The sequence below is a fragment of the Equus asinus genome, chromosome 20 (assembly GCF_041296235.1).
Source record: "Equus asinus isolate D_3611 breed Donkey chromosome 20, EquAss-T2T_v2, whole genome shotgun sequence".
In the NCBI taxonomy this organism is placed as follows: Eukaryota; Metazoa; Chordata; class Mammalia; order Perissodactyla; family Equidae; genus Equus; species Equus asinus.
The window spans coordinates 27067627-27087000 of record NC_091809.1 but is presented as its reverse complement, the minus strand read 5'-3'; the positions used below and the strand labels follow the sequence as shown (position 1 = coordinate 27087000).

Genomic DNA, 19374 nt, shown 5'->3' with positions numbered 1-19374 from the left:
CCCACATCTTGGTTTCGGGCGCCCAGCCTCCAGACTGGGAGAGCATGCCGCTGCGGTCAGAGCACCCACGGGAGACCAGTGTATCAGCCCTGGGAGACGCCGTCTGCTACCAACAGCAGCATCCTCATCGTCACGAGTATTTGGGTCAGCATAAAAAAACGCCCGGATCTTAGCAATCCTAAAGAAAGCCTTTCTCTCCAAACTTCCAAATTGATTTTAGTTTTGAATAGTTAACACATGCATGTGCTTCAAAAAACAAAAAGTATACGAAGGCTTACGCTGCCGCGTCCCCCTCCCAGACCTCAGCTCCTCGCCTCTCCCCACAGGGCCCCCGCTGCTCTTGATTCCGTGAGTATCTTCCCAGAACATCGGCGCACACACACAAACAGACATGAATACAGGGCTTTGTTCCCCACACACACCTGCTTTTACAAAAAAGGTAGCTTAAAAAATTTTTTTATTGGGGTAAAATATACATAACATAAATATGCCCGTTTAGCCATGTTTGAGTGTGCAGTTCAGTGGCATTAAGTGCGTTCACATGGCTGTGCGGCCAACCCCACTGTCCGTCTCCGGAACTTGCTCATCTTCCAAACCGGAACGCTGTCGCCATGAAACACGACCTCCTGCTCCCCCGCCCACCCGGCCAACACCACCCACCTGTCCTCTCCGTGGACTCGCCTGTTGCAGGGACCCTGGATAAGTGGAACCGCACAGCACTTGCCCTTTTCTAACTGGTTTCTTGCACTTAGCGTGATATTTTCAAGGCTCGCTCACGTTGTCCGTGTGTCAGGATTTTAATTCAGGGTCACGTGTTCTGCACCTTCTTCTGCATTTTGTCTTTTTTCTTTTCAGTTAAAGACAAATGCGGGAGCCCTCCCCTCCCCGCGCTCCCAAAACGCCTTGTTGGTTCCGCAGCAGTGGGGCGGACGCTGGGGGAGGCCCACTCGGCGATTTCACTTCCGAGTCGGGTACGTTTCATCCACTTCTTCTCCGGCTAACACCTCAGTGAGGAACCCTAGACAGCCGTCATTTCACACATATGCAAGCACATCTGTACATGATTCCCCCAAAGCGAGATTTTCTTTTGGGTTGTTGATCTTTTTCTTCTTGATTTCTAAGAGTTCTTTATATATTAAGGAGATTTACCATCGGGTTATGAAATGAGTTGTAAATATTTTTTTGCAGTTTGTCATTTCTACAAGCTTTTCAATTAATGATCACTAGTATTTGTTGAGGCTTTGATATATGCCTGGGTTTTTTTTTTTGTTTGTTTATTTAATTTATTTATTTACTTTGAGGAAGATTAGCCCTGAGCTAACATCTGCTGCCAATCCTCCTCTTTTTGTTGAGGAAGACTGGCCCTGAGCTAACATCCATGCCCATCTTCCTCTACTTTATACCTGGGACGCCTGCCATAGAATGGCTTTTGCCAGGCGGTGCCATGTTCACACCCGGGATCCGAACCAACGAATCCCGGGTTGCTGGGAAGCGGAACGTGCGAACTTAACTGCTGCGCCACCGGGCCAGCCCCTATGCCTGGTTTTGAGCTACATACTTTAAGCACACTATCTCATTTCAGCCATACTGACATCATCTTTCACCTCTAAATACTCAGCATGCATCTCTGAAAAATAAGGGCCTTTGCCCACATGATCATAACGCCATTTTCACACCTAGCACTCAGTGTTTGGTATCTTCTTACATGAAGCGCATATTCAAATTTCCCTGAGCCTCTGCAGTGTCTTTTTAGAGTTGATTTAGAGCAGCCCTGGCCAATAGCACTTTCTACGATGGTGGGGATGTTCCCTATGTCTGCTTTTCAGTATGGTAGCCACTAGTCACATGTGGCTGTGGAGCGCTTGAAATGTGTCCAGTATGAATGAGGAACTGAATTTTTCATTGTATTTTATTTTAGTTTTAATAACCACACAGAAAATCACAAGCCAATATCCCTGAGGAACATAAACGCAAAAATCCTCGACAAAATAGTAGCAAACCAAATGCAACAATATATTAGAAGGATCGTACACCGTGACCAGGTGGGATCCATTCCAGGGACGCAGGGATGGTTCGACATCTGCAAAGCAACCAGTGTGATACAGCACATCAACAAAACGAAGGATAAAAACCATATGATCATCTCAGTAGATGCGGAAAAAGATTTGACAAAAGATTCAGCATCCTTTCATGATAAAAGCTCTCAACAAACTTGGTACAGAGAGAACATAGCTCAACGTAATAAAGGCCGGATGCAACAAGCCCACAGCTAACGTCACGCTCAACGGTGAAACGCTGAAAGCTTTTCCTCTAAGATCAGGAAGAAGACAAGGGTACCCATTATCACTACTTTTATTCAACATAGTACTGGGAGTCATAGCCAGAGAAATTCGGAAGAAAAATAAATAAAAGGCATCCCTTCCCCCCCAAAAAATAGCGCCATGGGACTAGCAGCCATCACATGGGACAGCACAGATTTAGAACCTGTCTCCCTGACCCAAGCATCTATCACCTGTGCTTGCTGTCTGCATCCCTCCCCTCCCACTCGGCCCTCAGCCTTTTGCAACCTGATCTCTGCCCTCCAAATGCCAGTGAACCCAGGTCTCATCCAGCCCCCCGTCTCCCCAAACTCTGTCCATGCAAAGCCCTTGCTGGTTTAATTTCCACCCCCTCCACCCCAGGCCCCCACTTCCTTGTCCTCCCAGAACCGGTGCCAGCATCTCTAAGGCATTTGTTCTGTGTCCTGAGCAGGCGGCTATTCTTGAACAATAGGATGTATCATTTTGTGCATTTCTGTTTACTTTGTGTGTCTGCTCGAGTATGTTGCAATTTGCACAAGGATGTTGTTACTAGACCTCCATCTGTATCCTTTCAGCTCAGTAATACACTGTGTTTCTCAAGAGAGACAAAGCATTTATTAGCTTATTTCCTTCAGCCTCTTCCCAACAAAAAGTTGTCTTTCCACTGAGGGGGCAGGGGAATAAGTTGACGCGTTCACATAGACATCCATGTGCCCCAAGCATTTTCTCTAAATCCCCAAGCATTTATGTGATCACCTCTCAAGATTTTGTTGTTTTTACTTTTCAATCTCGGCTCATTCCCTTGACAATTCTTCCTTTTGGCGTCATGAGGCAGTAACCCCAGCAACAGAGATCGTCTTAACTCATCAAAACTCTGCTTGAGACATATTTCCCAAAATCTCTTTGAGTGGCCGCCCCCTGAAGCTGGATTCCATTTTATCCGTGGATATATCTGCACAGTGTTTATATATTGAGGATATATTTTTTTCTTTGACTCTATTGTATAAGTAGCTTGAAAACTTGTTAGGAGAACCAGCCTGCTAATCAGTCACTCCCCCTCACGGATAAGGAGCAGGAACGTGACAGCATTTATGAGGAACGGCCAGCATAAAAGAAGGACATCTTATGTGCCTTTCAATGCACCAAGTGCCAGATTCTTATTTCATTACCTGCTGGCACATTAGTGGATGGTTTTAACAGTCTTTCTCTCTTTCCCCTTTTAACAAAACTCCGTGGAGACCGCTTGCTCTTGCCCCGGGGGTCTGGAGCAATAGTGTGTGGGGCTCGCTCCGGCGGTGCTTTATTTTTCAACAGCCACTTTGTTGCTTTCACTGTTGGCCGTCATCTGCTCAGCAGCCTCCTTATTTCCTCCTGGTAGACCCCTGAGACAGACACCTACACGGCCTCCAACTTCCCCCCTCAAGAACATCCTTATCTGGTGCAAAACTTTCAGTGAACAGAAAAGCGTGGAAGAGAATACCACGTCGTAGTTCCCCCAACTTAACGCGGACCCAGTTCTGGCTGAAACAAGAGGGGACGTCTATGTGTCTCTGCTGGTGGACAGCCTGGGGACCCCGGGTCCACTGCCCCTTGCTCCACCATCCTCTAGAGCAACGTCTCCAGGGACACTTGGCTGTGTCTGGAGACACCTCGGTTGTCACACCTGGGGAGGGTGGGCTACTGGCATCTAGTGGGTGGTGGCCAGGGACGCTGCTCAATAGCCTACAAGGCAGGGGACAGCCCGTGACAAAGAATGGTTGGGCCCTCAATGGCAATGGTGCTGTCTGCCCTGGGAGCGTCCCCACGCCTCTCCTTCAGGAGCGAGTGGTGAAGAGACCCCGACAGTCGTCCTGTGGTGCATCTGACCCTCCGGCTTTGTCCTTTGACTCGTTTCTCTCCTCCTTCCCTTTCCTGCAAACTGGAGGTTCCGCTGAGAGGCCTGATCAGGAGTCAGGGTGAAGGTTTTCGCAGGCTGCGTCCTCGGGGCCGCTGTGAACTTCCTTCCGCCTCCTGTCAAGGGGCCCACGAGGCTCACAGGTTCCACCCCGGTGTCGGCTTCACTGCAGCCCGTGCTGCCGGCAGTGTGTCCTCGGTGGCAAAGTCGGCTCCCTGACCCCCACCCCGAGCCCTCTGGCGCCCTGAGCGTGTCCTGTTTCCCCTCATGCTCTGATCGCCGCCTAAGTTGTTTCACTGACTTTTTTGCAAAATGGAGACTTTTCGAATTCTCTCATTTCTTCCGCCTTTTCTTAGCTGGCATTCCTCTTGGGCTGCTTTGTGACTGCGAAACACAGCTACTGCCGGGAAGGCGAGACCGGGCTTAATGCCTCACTTTGAATTACCAGCATCTCCAGGAAGGAGCTGGCTGAGAGCGCTTCCAACGGCATAATCGACGTGTGTGAGTTTAACTTTCACACTGAGGCACACCCCACAGCGAGCGCGCAGATCTCGAATGGAGAGCTCAGGGAATTTCTGCATCTATTTGCCCAAGAAACCGCCACCAGACAAACACAGACCATTTCCAGCCCCACAAAGGACTTCCGGGTTTGGCTGTGCCCAGCATGGGGTTCAGGGGCTTCAGGAAGACATGGAAACAGGTGGGAAGTGGAAATGGGGCTTCTAGGTAGCCCCTCCACACACACACACACCCCCACCCACACCCATACACACACCCACCAACACGCACTCACTCACACCCCCCACACCCACACCCACACACCCACACACTCACCCAGACACTCACACCCCCACCCCCACCCACCCCCTCACACCCACCCTCACACCCACCATACACACACCCACCCATACACACCCACACCCCCACACACCAACCCCCCCACACACACCCATACCCACCCACACACACACTCACCCATACACACACTCACACCCCCCACATCCCCACACACTCACCCACACACACCCACCTACACACACACACACCCATACACTCCCCACCCCCACCCACACGCACCCACACCCCATATACACACCCACCAACACACATACCCCATACCCACACACACTCACCCACCCCACCCCCACCCCCCTACCCACACACACCCCAGGGCAGTCTCACAGCCCTGGCTGCTGGGGCTGAGCCACTTGCTTCGCAGCTGCGGTTTATCTGGGCGCTTCCTGCCTGGAAGTCTCCTGAATTCTTAGGGGGTCTTCTCAGGGTTGGGTCTCAGCTGGCACTTCCAGGCAGACTGGGGCTGCAGCTGCTGCTTTTCCATCAGGTCACTCCCAGGGGCAGCAAAGAACACTGGAAAGTTCCAGAAAAGGAGACAGGGTGTCTTGGCTCTGCTGCCTCCAGCTGTGTGACCTTGGGGCAGTTACTGCCCCCTCTGAGCCTGTCTGTTCACCTGTCAAGTGGGGTAACATTCTACCACGCTGGGCTGCTGGGAGCATTTCTGCGGAATCATTTGCCCATCTGTACGTCTCCGACTTCACCTCCTGGCATTTTCCTTGTCATCCGCTCCAGCCAGATGTTTGTTCCTGCTCCCAGGCCTTTGCCTCTGGAGTTCCTCCACCTTGGTTTTGTGGGGTTGCTTCTCCTCCCAGCTCAGGCCCAGCCCGCATGTCCTCTCCTCAGGTAACAGGCCACAGCATCCTCTCACTTCTCCTGCACAGCCTCTTATACCGCTCTCACGGCCCTCATTAACCCATTTTATCTACTAATTTCATTGTGTCTCCCCTAGCAAAGTCTAGGGACTCGTCTGTTTTCTTCACTTTTACAGCCTAGGCCTTGCACAGAGGAAGTGTAATGTTGGTTGAACTAGGAAGCTCAGAGAGGGGGAGCCACTTTTTCATTGTCACACAGCAGAACTGCAATGAAAACCTCGGGCTCTGAGACTTGGCTTTCTTTTTCCTCTCTCCTCTGTGTCTGGTGGGGATTAGGGCGCAAAATTTAAGGGGATGCCAAAAGCTCAGTCATCAAGATAATTACTCAAAGAAACCAAAATTAATGCAAAAAACGTGATGATCAAAACATCTATTTTTTAACATGTAAAAGATAAGATCCGACCCTGCACTTGCATGACTCGCCTCACCCCGATCCGAGTCCTGGCGGGTCCTGTCTTTATGTAAAAATGCTGGTATTTTGTTCATCGTGGATTTATTTTTTCCTACTAATTCTGATATTTAAAAACATTGCCTTAGAATATTAGTTATCTTCATACGAGTTTTTGCATCTGTCTCTTCTCCTCTGGGGAAAAAGGCACGCAGGACCGGAAGGGGGGCGGGCTCCCTCCCCGCCGCGGGCGCTGACCTCCGCTTATCGCCGGCGGCGGAGCAGCTAATTAAGTCCCCGCCCCCGGCGACCTTTCCCTGCGCTCCGGCCGTGCCCGCCCCTCCATCCCGGCAACGCGGGTGGGGCAGGGCCCGGACGTCACCGAACCCCGAGCCCCGCACCGCCGCCTACGTCACAGACGAGCCGCGCGGCGTCACCGCATTCCTCCCGCGACGTCAGCGCGCAGAACCCGGGGCCAGCGCACCGGCGCAGCAACCAGGCCGAAGCGAGCGATCTCGCCTGTCTCGCCCTTTATATTTGGAAAGGCGTTCCAAGTACGCAGAAGCGAACTACCACTCCCAGCGGGCCTTGCGTGCTGCGCGTGCGCACGGCCTCCAGCTGGAGAGCGCGGCAATCCTTTGGCGTAGATTGACGTCCCTTTGGTCGAACCAGAAAGCAGGTTGTACAGCCGCAAACCAATCCCGGCCTCACGGACCCCACCCCTTTATCCTGAGCCCGCGGCTTCCTTGAGGGAGTGACAGGCTCCGCAGCCTTTGAGGGCTCAGTTTCCTTTGATGGACATTTATCCCGATGAATCAGAGCGCCAGGAAGTCGAGAGGGAGTTGAAAAGCGTGCCTTGGGGCCAATAGCTTAGCGGCAGGGCCTGGCGCCGTCCAATCACTTCTCCCGGCGCCGCCAATCACCCGGGACCCCGCCCCCGGCCCGTGACGTAAGTAGGGTGGGTAGCAACAGTTGCCCCGGTGAGGGAAACGGAGGCGCCATAGCCACGGTAGTCGTGGCGACCAAGCAACCCGGCAACGCGAGTCAACAACAACAACCGCCCGGCCGACCCCCGCCCCCACCCCCTGGCGCGGCCTGGGGACCCCGGCACGTTCCGTCCCCCTCCCCACATCGCCTCCGAGAGCCGTGGAAAGCCCTTCCGCGGACAGAAGTGCGGAAAAGCCGAGGTAACGCGGGCCGCCCCGGGACGGCGGGGCGGGCCGGGGAGGGCGGTGGGGCGCGGCCGGCGGTGTTGCTGTGATCACAGTCCGGGGGGAAGGGGCGGGCGGTCAAAATGGCGGCGGCGACTGCCGGGGCCGTGGGGGAGGGGGCCGGGGCCCGGCTGGGGCTACACCACCCGCCCCCGGGCCCTGCGGTCCAGCCCCCGCGAGGGGCGGGCGCTCGCAGGCCGGCGGCGAGTGGAGGTCGGCCGGCCCGGGCGGGGGGCTTTTATATGCCGGGAGGTGCTGAGGGGCGGGCCCTGTGAGGCCGGGCCAATGGGAGCGAGGGAGGGGCGGGGCGGGGCAGCGGCGGGGGCGGGGCCACCCGGGGCCCGGGGCGCAGGTGGGCGGCTGCGGGCTGGGCCTCCCCGGCCGGTCCGGTCCCCGAAGCGGCGGCCGCCCCCCGGACTCAGCGCCCGCCGCATCCGAGGCCTCGGTTTTCCATCCCGCACAGTGGGGAGAAGCACTGCTCTCCCCGCCTCCTGCATGTCGGCGACCCCGGATTGCTTGCAGGCTCCCCCTGAACCCCGGCCCGCGTGCGGTTTCCGAGTGTGGTTTGTAGGTTAGCTCTCAGCCGGTCTTGGTCGCAGCCCTGCCGGCGGCGCCTGATCGGCCTCCTCCGCTCTGAGAGGAGGGGAGGGAGCCAGTTTGGTGGCGCCGTGGGCCCGGAGCGTGGCCTTAGCCCGCAGGACTTGGTTTGCAGAGAGGGAGGAGCGATCTTGAGGGACTGAGTTGGAGGAAGAGAAACTTGCTCGCTTCTGCGCCGGCTGCTCCCTCCCATAGGGCGTTGTCCCGGGCGGCGGGCTTGTTCCTGGAGACGGGACGGTCCCTGACTGTCCCTCCCACCAACATCATCTGCCTCTCGGCGTAAGGGGAGCGAATGGCGCCTGAGGAAGTCGCTCAGATTTGTTAAGCTGCTTCTCTTGGCCAGACACATGTTTTTGTGTCCTGTCCATCAAGTTGGTGTCAACTGGGTCACGTGGCACTGAGGAGGTACCAGCCTCCAGGGCCACGTGGGCAGGAGCAGGACGCCGAGGTCAGAGGGAAGGGGAAGTGCTTAGAGGAGAGTCCAGCGACTGCTTTGCCGGGTGACAAGATCTGCCGCCTCGGGGAAGGATTTTTTTAAACAGCGGGTCCGGCTAAGTCCACTTTGTGCCTTCTCCGTCCTGCCCTGGGAGTTTGGCATCTGCAGCGCCGGGGGCGGGGTGCAACCTGCATTCGTTTCTTTTTAAGTCCATCAATAAACTTCCAGGAGGCCGGCCAGGTGACTCAGCGGTTAAGTTCGCAGGTTCCGCTTTGGCGGCCCGGGTTCGCCTGGTCGGATCCCGGGTGTAGACATGGCACTGCTTATCAAGCCATGCTGTGGCAGGCATCCCACTACAAGATAGAGAAAGATGGGCACGGATGTTAGCTCAGGGCCAGTCTTCCTCAGCAAAAAGAGGAGGATTGGCAGCAGATGTTAGTTCAGGGCTGATCTTCCTCGAAAAAGAAAAAATAATAAAAATAAAAAGAAATTTAAAAAGAAAACTTCCAGGAGAAGGACTGTTTAAGGCTCTCCTGAGGCTTTCCCCCAAGAATTTGAGATAAGGTGGGGGGCGGCGGGTCCTTGCTTCTCCAGGGACTTTCCCTAGGCCAGATGCTCTTGGGGAGGTGGCAGGGTCCCTTGAAAGTCAGAGAAGGTAGAGATTAATTTTCAGTAAGAATCTAGAAATACCAAGTTGCTAGAAAGATCACCACCACCTGTCTGGTGAACTTTGAGCAGAAAGTGATGTCACGGATGATCCATTCTTGTTGACTGCTCCCCCCCATAACTTTTACGTTTGAAGAGCCCAAGCCCAGAGGGGTCATTGATAGGGTGGGGTTGGGGGGGCACTGGCTTGGTTTGCTTGTCCTTGACAAGCATCTGCTTCCTAGCTATGTGCTCTTGGGCAAGTTACTTAACTTCTCTGAACCTCAGTTTCCTGTTGTCTAAACTAGGAGTGGTGATCACTGGTGATGATTGTAATCTCAGGTTACTGTGCTGTGCATCGCATAAAAGAACACAAGCTGAGCATCACATACATAGTAATTCTTCAAACTCTGTTAGCTGCCGCTCTTATGATGATGATTGGTGCTTCCTGTGTAGCCCTCACAATTACACCACTCATGTTTATGTTTGTCATCTTGTATTGGGCGAAAGCCTAGTGGCTTTAAAGGTTGGCTCTCTTGCTGGGCTGCGGGGGCTGATGACAGGGGTCCTCGGAAGCGGGGTACCAGGCCTCCTGTTTCTAGTGGGAAAGTGTCCCTTCTCTTGCTCTGGAGTGGCTTTCCTTTGGCTTTAGGAGAGTAGCTAGAAAAAAAAATCGTCCCTGGACTGGCATCCAGACTCAGGAGGCAGCTGGGGGAGCCAGAGCCATGGGTGTCTTGGAAAAAGTGGGGATCTGGGGAAAGTGTCTCTGGACCTGAGGCCTTCACCCTCCCCTCCTGCCACATGTCCTGGCATCTCGGGCCAGGGACAGCATGGGCCAGGCAGACCTAGGGACATAGCCTGCAGATAGCAGCTGCACAGTGCACAGGCTTCCTGGGCTGGGGCCCGTCCTGGCCTCGGAGGCCTCGCCTGCCCCTGCAGAACAGCCTGCTATCGGCAGGAGGCAGTGGCTTTTTCTCCAGGTCTCACCAATCGGCAGATTTCAACTGGCCTCTGACGCTGGCTGGCAGTGTGTCCTGGCCCATGGACACTCATTTGACAGTAAAAGTCCAGCCCCCTCTGTGTGCCCATCAGGGTTCTAGGAGTAGGGATGGCGTGTGGCCAGGCAGGCCAGGTCTCTGCCCCTGGGGAGCTCACCTTTCTGGTCACCGAGGGAAGAGGAACTATGAAAAGAAACAAACAGGGAAATACAGAGCCAGGAAGAAAATACAACAGGAGTTTGTGCTCCACAGTCCTTGATGGGGGTACTTGAGACCCAAGAAGTTGACATTATGAGCTAAGACCTCAGTGATAAGAAGGAGCCGGCAGTGGAGGATGGGGGTGGAGGCGAGGAGAGCCTGCCAGTAGGGGAAGAGCTGGTGCAAAGGTCCTAAGGCAGAAGGGGGCCTGGGGCATTCTAGGAACGAGAGCCTGTGTGGCTGGAACATCCAGAGGGAGAAAGACAGGGACTGGAGGGGCCAGATCCCGCAGGGCCCTGTAGGTCATGGAGAGGGCTCTGGATTTTATTTATTTTCCGTATGAGGAGCCTTGGAGCCTTCTGAATAGAGGGGTGACAAGATAGGATTTGTGTTTTCAAAAGATCTTACAGACTGTAGAGGCAAGAGTGAAGCCAGGAGCCAGTGATGAGCCTGTTGCCTAGGTCCGGGCAGCTTGGACTAGCCCGGTGTTGATGGAGATGCAGAGAAGTGCTCAGCCTTAGGATCTGTTCTGGAGGCCTTATTGACAAGTCTTAAAAGCCAGCTGGAGGGGCCAGCTCCGTGGCTGAGTGGTTAAGTTCGCGAGCTCCGCTGTGGCGGCCCAGGGTTCGGATCCTGGGCACGGACATGGCACCGCTCATCAGGCCACGTTGAGGCGGGGTCCCACATCCCACAACTAGAAAGACCTGCAACTAAGATATACAACTGTGTTCGGGGGGGGGGGGGGCGTTTGGGGAGATAAAGCAGAAAAAAAAAAAAAAGATTGGCAACAGTTGTTAGCCCAGGTGCCAATCTTTAAAAAACACACACACACACACACACAAAACCCAGCTGGATATAGAGGATGAGGGAAACTTCCAAAACAGAGGTTGGCACACCACGCTGCCACCTATTTTTGTATGGCTCATGAGCTAAGAATGACTTCTACATTTTTAAATGATTGGGGAAAAAAATCAAAAGAAAGACGTTTTGTGATGTGAACGTGTCATGATGTGTGAAAATTATATGAAATTAAAGTCTCAGTGTCTAGAAATAAAGTTTTATTGGCACACAGCTACGCTCACTTGTTTACCTATCATCCATGGCTGCTTTCACACTGCAGTGGCAGAGTTGGGTAGTGGCACTAGAGACCGTCTGCCACAAAGCCAAAACCACTCACTGACTGGCTGTTTACAGATGTTTGCCAGCCCCTCATCTAAAGAATTGATTCAAACATTCTCCAAAAACAGCTGTTGGCTTTGAAGATAGGTGCAGCCATTGGTGCTTTTCTTGGCAGTTTCATTGCCGAGGAACAGATTTGCTGAGCGATTCCCTCGTTTCCTGTACCCTGCTCTGTAAAGAAAGGGGTCTTATGCTTAGACAGACGAGGAACGTGTCATGCTGTATGCATATATGTGACTTATTCCTCTCTAGGGGACACCCTACAGAACTCTGTTTAACCTGTCATCCACAAATGGGAAAATAAAAAGTTGCCTGTCAAATAATTATGGGAAACCTGGCATCCCATATCGCCCTTCCTGGAGAGTGACAGCGAGAATGCTGAGAAGCCTCCAGTAGAGAAGTCGGGGTGACTGCTCATTGATCTCCCACTTCCCCTTTTTGGGCTCAGCCTTCCAGCCCTCATCATCGCCTTCCCCCCACCCTAGATTGGGAGGGATGAGGCCTGTGGGCTTTGCACCTTTAAAAGGAGACAGCACCAGCGAGTGTGGAGCTTTTAAAGCCCCTTCCTGGTGGGAGGAGCTACAAGAGGCCAGCTTTCCGAGGGCCAAGAAAGCCCAGGCTGGGGTTTCTCAGAGAGTGCCCCCAGGACCACCTGCCTAGTTCAAACAGCAGACTCCAGGGCCATCCCAAAAGACTCTGGGCAGCGGGGGCCAGGCACCTGCATTTAACCAGCTCCCCAAGTGAGGCTGATGAAAAGAATCAGATTCCCCCATCCTTGCCTCCTTCCAAGAGCTCACGGGTCCTGTCTGACTCCTTCTCCGTCCCTCCCCACCTGGCACGGATGTCTGTTGAATGAATAATAACAATAGCAGCTGCCACTTCTTAGTGCTTACTGGGTGCTGGGCTGATCTCGGCGCATCTTGACAACAGCCCTCCGAATCGGTTGCTCTCATCATGCCCAGGTGACAGGTGGGGAAACTGAGGCCCAGAGGAAGGTTAGGAATGTGTTCATGAATTAAGAGACAGGCCAGGGTTCATGTCAAGGTGGGTCTGACACCAGGCAGGCAGGCGCTGATTGGCTGCAGTGACTTGAGCACCGGACCTGGGCCAGAGTTTGGACCCACTAGTGTGAGGCGGCCCCTCTAATGCTGGCAGGGAGTAGTTTGAGGAGGGCAGGCGCTGGAGAAGGGTATTCTCTGTGTGTGCGTGGCAGGCAGCAGATCCCCTGCTGCCTGAGTCCTGGTGGGGCCAGCTGCCCTGCAGCTCCCGTGCTGCCTGAGTCCCAGTGGGACCAGCCGCCCTCTGCCTTGTGCCCTGCCCGGTGGGAAAGCCCAGGATGTTCCCAGGACCTGGGCCAGGCCCATGCCACCTGCCACTGCCCTGCTTGCCCTGCTCCCCATAACGACCTGGCCTGGCAGGGAAGGCAGCCCAGCAGCCCGTGGAGCCCGTGGCTCCTCCCGCCCACCTGCCCAGGCTGCCAAGCGCCCAGGGTGCAGACAGCAGCTTGCTTTCCTCTATACCCAGCAGCCCGAAGCCCTGGGCCCTGGGCGGGAGGCATGGTCCTGGGTTCAGCCTTGCTACACGGCCTCCCTGGGCGATGCTGGGAGCCAGGCTGTTTCCCAAGGGCTCACCCTGTGCCCTGCGCTCATCAAGCACGGCCCTTGGAGATGCCAGACTGGAGCCCTCAGCAGCCCTGCCTCGTGGGCCGCTGTCCTCCCATGTCACAGACCACGGCGGGGCCTCCCTCCGAGCAAACAGCCCAGAGGTGGCCAAGTTCCAGTCGTGCATTGGCCCGTCCAGGGCCTGTTCCTCACCTGCCTCGCCCCCTACTGACTGGGACACCTCTTGGATTTGTCCTCAAAGGGCAGAACCCGGACCCCCTGGGAGGGAGGTCCAGGGGGGCGTGAGGAATGTGGGCACCACTGTGCTGTACGGCCTGAGGGCTCCCTCGGGCTGCTGGGGGGCTGCCCGCTCCCCAGTTCTGCTGCTCCAGCCAGGGCCTTGGGCAAGCGCGTGGGGCTCAGGTGCCCCCGTCTGAAGAACGGGGAGGATGCCGTCTGCTGACCGCGAGAAATAGGTGAGCCCTGGGCCTGGCTCCCTGCGCAGGCAGGGGCGGAGCACAGATCTGGGGGCAGGAGACCCGGGCTCAAATCCGCCCCCCGCGGGGCGGTGCACGCTCGGGCCATGCGCCCTGCGCCTCGGTTGCTCCTCCGTGCAGTGGGCCCTCCCTGCAGCTGCTGGGCCCCGGCAATCTCAGCGGAGCGCTCCTTGGCCCCTGGGCAAGGAGCGGAAGTTGTTTTTTTCCTCCTTTCTCTTGAAAATTTCTCTCTTAGTCACCACCGACCGCAGGCTGGGCTCTCAAACTCAAACACCTCCAGGGGCAAGCAGGGGCCACGAAGGTGTGGGGGCTGGAGCTTCTCCTCTCCACCGCCCAGCCTTTGCTCCACGGTCCTCGCGCTCCGGGGCTGGAGATGCGGCGCAGGAGCGCGAGGGGCCGGGAAACGATCTGCCCGCCCCCTGTGGGGCGGGGCTTAGCGAGGAGGGGCGGGGCTTAGCGAGAGGGATGGCTTGCCTGGCCCAGCACCAGGGAGAGGGACCAAGACTCTTTAGCAGCCAGAAAATCTTGCTCTGCCAGGTCAGGTGGGCCCCATCCCTGGCTCAGCTGCCGCGGCCGGGTCTGCTCCCGGCCCGGTTGCCCCTGACCCCAGAAGGGCACCCTCGCAGTGATGAGCTCACCACCCCAAGCAAGGGCCCAAAGGCCCCTGTGGCCACACGCTGCTCCAGAGCTTTTTGGACTCAGAACACCTTCCTTGTGTCTGGCACCCCACTGGGAATGGTATTCTGCCAAGAATCCAAGCCCAGATGGCGGGCATGTGGGGAACTGGCACAGGCTGCCTGGGAGACGGCTTTCCCATGACTTGCCTCTCCGGCAATTAGCCAACTAGTCAGGTGCTCGGGACACCCAGGGTTCAGGCTCAGCCCTGCCACTTCCCTGCTGTGTGGCCTGGGGCAAGCTCCTGAACCTCTCTGAGCCTCAGCTCCTCATCTGGCAGACCGAACCCAAACCCGGATGTGATTGTTGCAAAGTTTAAAATGAAATAATGTAACCACTTAGCACAGCGCACAGCCTGCAGGAACTGGCATGAGAACTGTACCATTTGTCTCTGGGCGAGGGCCTGAGTTCCCCCTGGCCTAGGGGTCTGCCAGGCACCAGGAGGTGGGACGGAAGACGGCAGGAGCCCTGGGCAGGGGTGAGTGGAGGGGGCGCAGAGCAGCCTCAGCACATGCCCCATGCCCCGCAGCGGTGGGCGGGTTGTATCTGGCCGCCAGCCTCGGCATTTAATTAAGTTAGTGAGGAACCCAAACGTGTCTCGAGGGAGCCAGGAGCTGTCCCTGGTTTCCTCTGCCTGTAGATTAATTCTTGTTTTTCCTTTTCTTTTTTTTTTCCTCTTCCCCTCTCCCCTTCTTCTTCCCAAGGAAGAAAAAAAAAAAAGCCTTATTTATTATCATTTTCCTCACTGTTGGCATGGCAACACAGGCGTACGTTACTGAGCTGCAGGCAGCCCCGCAGCCGTCCCAGCCACCACAGGCCCAGCCCCAGCCACCGCCACCATCAGCAGCACCACAGCCTCCCCAGCCGCCCGCCACCACTGCCACCCCCCAGCCCCAGTATGTCACCGAGCTGCAGAGCCCCCAGCCCCAGACGCAGCCACCAGGCAGCCAGAAGCAGTATGTGACGGAGCTCCCAGCTGCCCCCACGCCCTCGCAGCCGGCCGGCGCACCCGCCCCAGCCCCGGTGGCCCAGCAGTACATCGTGGTCACCGTCTCTGGTAAGTGGACGTGCGCTCGGAGCCAGGCAGCTCCGTGAACAACTCCAAGAGGAGTTCCGGGGAGCCCAGCATCCTGGATGAGGGGCGCCGTGATGCCCTCTCACCATCACCTGCTGTACCTGTCACCGGGAGGGCAGCTATCAAAGTCTCAGGGTTCCCAGGCAGGACTCGGGGCATCTGTGGGGAAGCAGGGAGGTCTCCGTGCCCCCATTTCCGTCCCACCAGGGCAGCTCTTAGGGCCGTTTCTCTCTGTCCCCACGCGGGCTGTCACTTGCAGCGACTGGGCAGGGGAGTTAAGGTTCACGGCCGCCTGCTGGAGGCAGCGGGGGCGCCCAGCCGCCACTTTCCAGATGTGGCCTTGGCTGCTCTGCCTCAGTTTCCTCATCCATGAAGGGGTCAGAAGGGCTTTGCGGGATCAGGGATGTGTATGAGGTGCTCAGGGAGGCCGGCTGGGAGACCCAGGCATCACCTCCCCGCCATGGGGGTGCAGGACTCAGGGGCTGAGCGCGGCTGTCGCAGGGCGAGTTTGTGAGCATGTGGCGTATTTGTCGCCGCAGCTGCCCCTTGCGGCTGTGGAGGAGATCACCAGGAAGCTTGCATCCTGGCACCCATGTCCTGCCTGGAGCCCCTTCCCCATGCCCAGGGGCCAGGCTGAGCAGAGGGAACCTGAGGCAGAGGGTCAGGACGGCGGGTGCTCCTCCGGGAAAAGTGGGGCTCAGGCTGGGACTGGGCGGTGTCGGCCGTTTCTGATGTGCTCTGTGGAGGGGAGGACGTGGCAGAACCCAGCGTTGAGGCGGCCCTGGGATCACAGGGCATTCTGGGAGGGGGTGGGGAGGGCAGGTCAAGACTGGGTTTAGGACCATAGGATGACAGAATGTCGACATTTGTGGTGATTGACATGGCCCCGTACCAGGGCAGACGCCTCTGGGGCCCTGAGGCAAGGTGCCGTCACATGACGAGGAGCACCCTTCACCCTCCTAGCCAGCCTCCCACCTCCCGGGGTTTGTCTGCACCCATCAGCTCTGCCTTCTCACCGCTCGAAGGGTGTAGCGACCCGCCCCATTCTGGGCCGCCCCCTCCAGCACTTGCTCCTGCCATCCCCGCCTCGTCACTCGGTCCCCCTGTGATCTTTCTCACCAGCTTGTAAAGATGAAACAGCTCCCATTTTGACCAGGCCCCCGGGCCCTGCACCCCCGCAGCTGCCGTCTGTGTCTCATAATGCCTGTAAGTTAGACTCGCTCGAGGACGCAGCCTCCCTCTCTCGCCTCCTCACCTGCACTCTCTCCTCAGCCGCCTGCGCCCTTCCTCCGAGGTGGTGGGTTGGGGTCGCCGAGGCCCCCATCCTGTTCATCTCCCGCTCACCCTCGGTCCTCCTCTCCCGTGGCCTCTGGGCAGCGCCCTCCCCCAGAGAGGCCCTCCTGCCCTGGTCTCCACCCTCCCGGGTCCCCTGGCTGCTTGCTCCTCACCTCCTGCCCTTGTCAGCAGTGACCTTGTCAGGCCTAGGCCTCCTCTCTGCTCCAGTGATGCTCCCTTCTTGGTGGCCTTGTCTCTTGTCTTGGCTTTCGGTGCCACCTTTCTGCTGACAATGCCCACATTGAGGTCTGTGCCCTGGGCCTCGGCCCTGAACCCCGGCCACCTGTGACCCATCCCCTCGGTGGGACAGGCAGCCTCTCAAACCAGTATGGCTAAGTAGAACTCTGGATTTTTCCCTCTTCGAATCCGCCCTCCTTTGAGACCTCCTCGTCCCAGTAGCTATCACTCCCGGCCCGGCTCAGCCTTGATTCCTGTCCTTGAGCCAGCAAGGCCCCTCGGCTCCACCTTCCAAATCCAGCCAGAACCCCCTTCTCTCCCATGGCCCCACCCTTCACAGTCCACCCCCCCAGCAGCCAGGGGGAGCCTTTTGCCAGCCGCCAGTTAGGTCCCTTCATGTCCCAGCTCAACCCAGAGGATTCTGAGGCAGGTGGTCCTGGGGGCGCCGTCTGAGAAACCCTGGCCTGGGCTTTCTCGGCCCTAGGACCCTAGGAGAGCTGGCCCCTTGTGGGCTCCCCCACCACCACCACCAGGAAAGAGCTTTAAAAGCTCCCCACTCCCTGTGAAGGAGCCTCTGCTGACAGATGCGCAGCTCCCGGCTCTGGCCTGTGAGGCCCACCTGCCCCTCGCCCCCTCCTGCAGCTCTGCAAACCGGCCAGGTTCAGCGTGGCCTCGGGGCCTTTGTGCTCCCATGCCCTCTGCCTGGAGCACCCCATCCCAGTCCTTCTGGGGCTCATGCCTCCTGTTCCTCGGGGCTCTGCTCCAGTCCACCCCCTGATGCCCACAGCTCCTCACCCCCGGCTGCTCACTCCCCGTCTCCTTCGTTTGCTTCATTTTCCTTCTTAACACTTGTCACCACCTGCAGTGACGATGATGGTGTCTGTTCCCATTGTCTACGAGGGCAGGGCTCTGTCCACTGGGTTGGGCAGAATGACGGACGAACGCCCACGCATGCTGGCCCGACCCAGCACAGCCCTCACGTGCCTCAGCCCTGGGGTGGCCGAGAGCGGGCGGGAGGCCTCACCTGTCACCACTGCCTCTGGGGCATTGCATTGGCCCTGGATCTCCTGGGTGCTGGCTTTTGCCCAGAGCAAGGGTCCAGAATGGGCACACAGAGCCCCCCAAGGCCCAGCCACCTCCTCTGTCTCCTCAGCTCCTCCAGCTCTTCCCAGTACCTCCCCAGGGGGTCCCGGTGCTTAGAGGTCAAGGCCTCTGTCCCCATCCTGTCCCTGGGCCCCCACTGTGCTGTGGGCACTCCGCGTGCCCGGGCTGTTGATAGCCTGGCCTCCCATCTTCCCTCGGACAGAGGCTTAGCTGTCTTCCACAGTGGTCCAGAGGCTCATTTCCCTGCTCTGCTGGTTCTGGCGGGAGCGAGCCTGTCCCGGGAGGGTCACCAGGCCATGCTTCCTCCACTTGTTTGGAGGAAGAGGAAGTTGGCTTACGCCCTGTGGCTGCCCTTCCTGCTCCGCTGCCCCTCCCCCGTCCCCTGGCAGTGATTTCCTGGGCCTTCTCCCTGACCCTCACCCAGGTGGGTGGCCCCTTTCATCCCAGCCTGGCCTTTGGGCCACATGAGCAGGTGGGGAGGGCAGGGGGATGTAACTGACACCAGTGAGGCTGCAAGGTGCCTGGGCTCTTCCAGAGCCCGAAGCAGTCTGAGCTGATGGGCCCAGGGCGTGGCGGGGAGTGCAGGGAGGGCCTGGGCCCAGACCTGGAGCACAGGCCGGCAGCCAGCCCGGAGCCACCCCAGAGGCAGCTCATCCGGGCTGCTCCCCACGGGCCCTGGCCTTAGGTGACTTTGGAGGCAATGGGAAGGAAGCTCAAGTTTCCCAGCTTCAGAACAGTCCTCTGGATCCATAATTCCCCGTCCGCAGAGGCCACCGGACTCTCCCCGAAACTCGAGGCGGCAGGAGGGCACGGGGCCGTGGCAGCCATCCTAGGGAAGGTGAAGGCAGCCTGCCACAGGGGACAGGGCTGGGCTCGCAGAGGGACTGTGTCCGCTTCTCCTCCCTGCTTCCCTCTCACTTGGAGTCCTTGGGAGCACAAGAAGATTTGTGTCTGGGAGAGGGATGTGGAGGGTGTGTGTCAGCATCCCAAGCACAGATGGGGAAACCGAAGTTGGGGCAGACAAGGGGCCCAGAGGCCCCAAAGAGCCCTTGACTGAAACCATCTCTGGGAGCAAAGGGTCAGGAGGGAGAGGGCCAGACTGGCCACCCATCGCCCATGGGGCCAGGGCCCCGGCTCTGCGGCTTCCCTCAGGCTTTGCCCACGTGCTCAGGGCATCTGAGGCGTGAGCAGTCTCGACGGGGAAGTGCGGGCCGGGGAGGAAGAGCTGCTCATCAGATAGGAGGGACAGGAAATCAGCTGCCACTTCCTGACTAGAGACTTGAGATGGCGGGGCCACCCTGGCCTCATGCACACGCCCAGAATGGAGTGGCAGATGC

The 19374-nt window shown here is 57.4% G+C and overlaps 1 protein-coding gene across 5 annotated transcripts in view; it reads left to right on the top strand.

Moving 5' to 3' along the window:
- Positions 1 to 7294: 7294 nt before the first annotated feature.
- Positions 7295 to 19374, top strand: part of RFX1 (regulatory factor X1) — a 29840-nt gene continuing 17760 nt past the window's right edge. For 2 of the 5 annotated variants that reach the window (XM_070492206.1, XM_044751775.2), the window contains exons 1-2: positions 7313 to 7496; positions 15051 to 15403. In XM_070492206.1, coding sequence (XP_070348307.1) covers positions 15100 to 15403 — 304 coding nt within the window. In that variant the 5' untranslated portion in view covers positions 7313 to 7496; positions 15051 to 15099. Of the gene's footprint in view, positions 7497 to 13521; positions 13651 to 15050; positions 15404 to 19374 lie in introns of those variants that run through there. The other 3 variants (XM_070492207.1, XM_070492209.1, XM_070492210.1) reach the window with 3 other exon arrangements.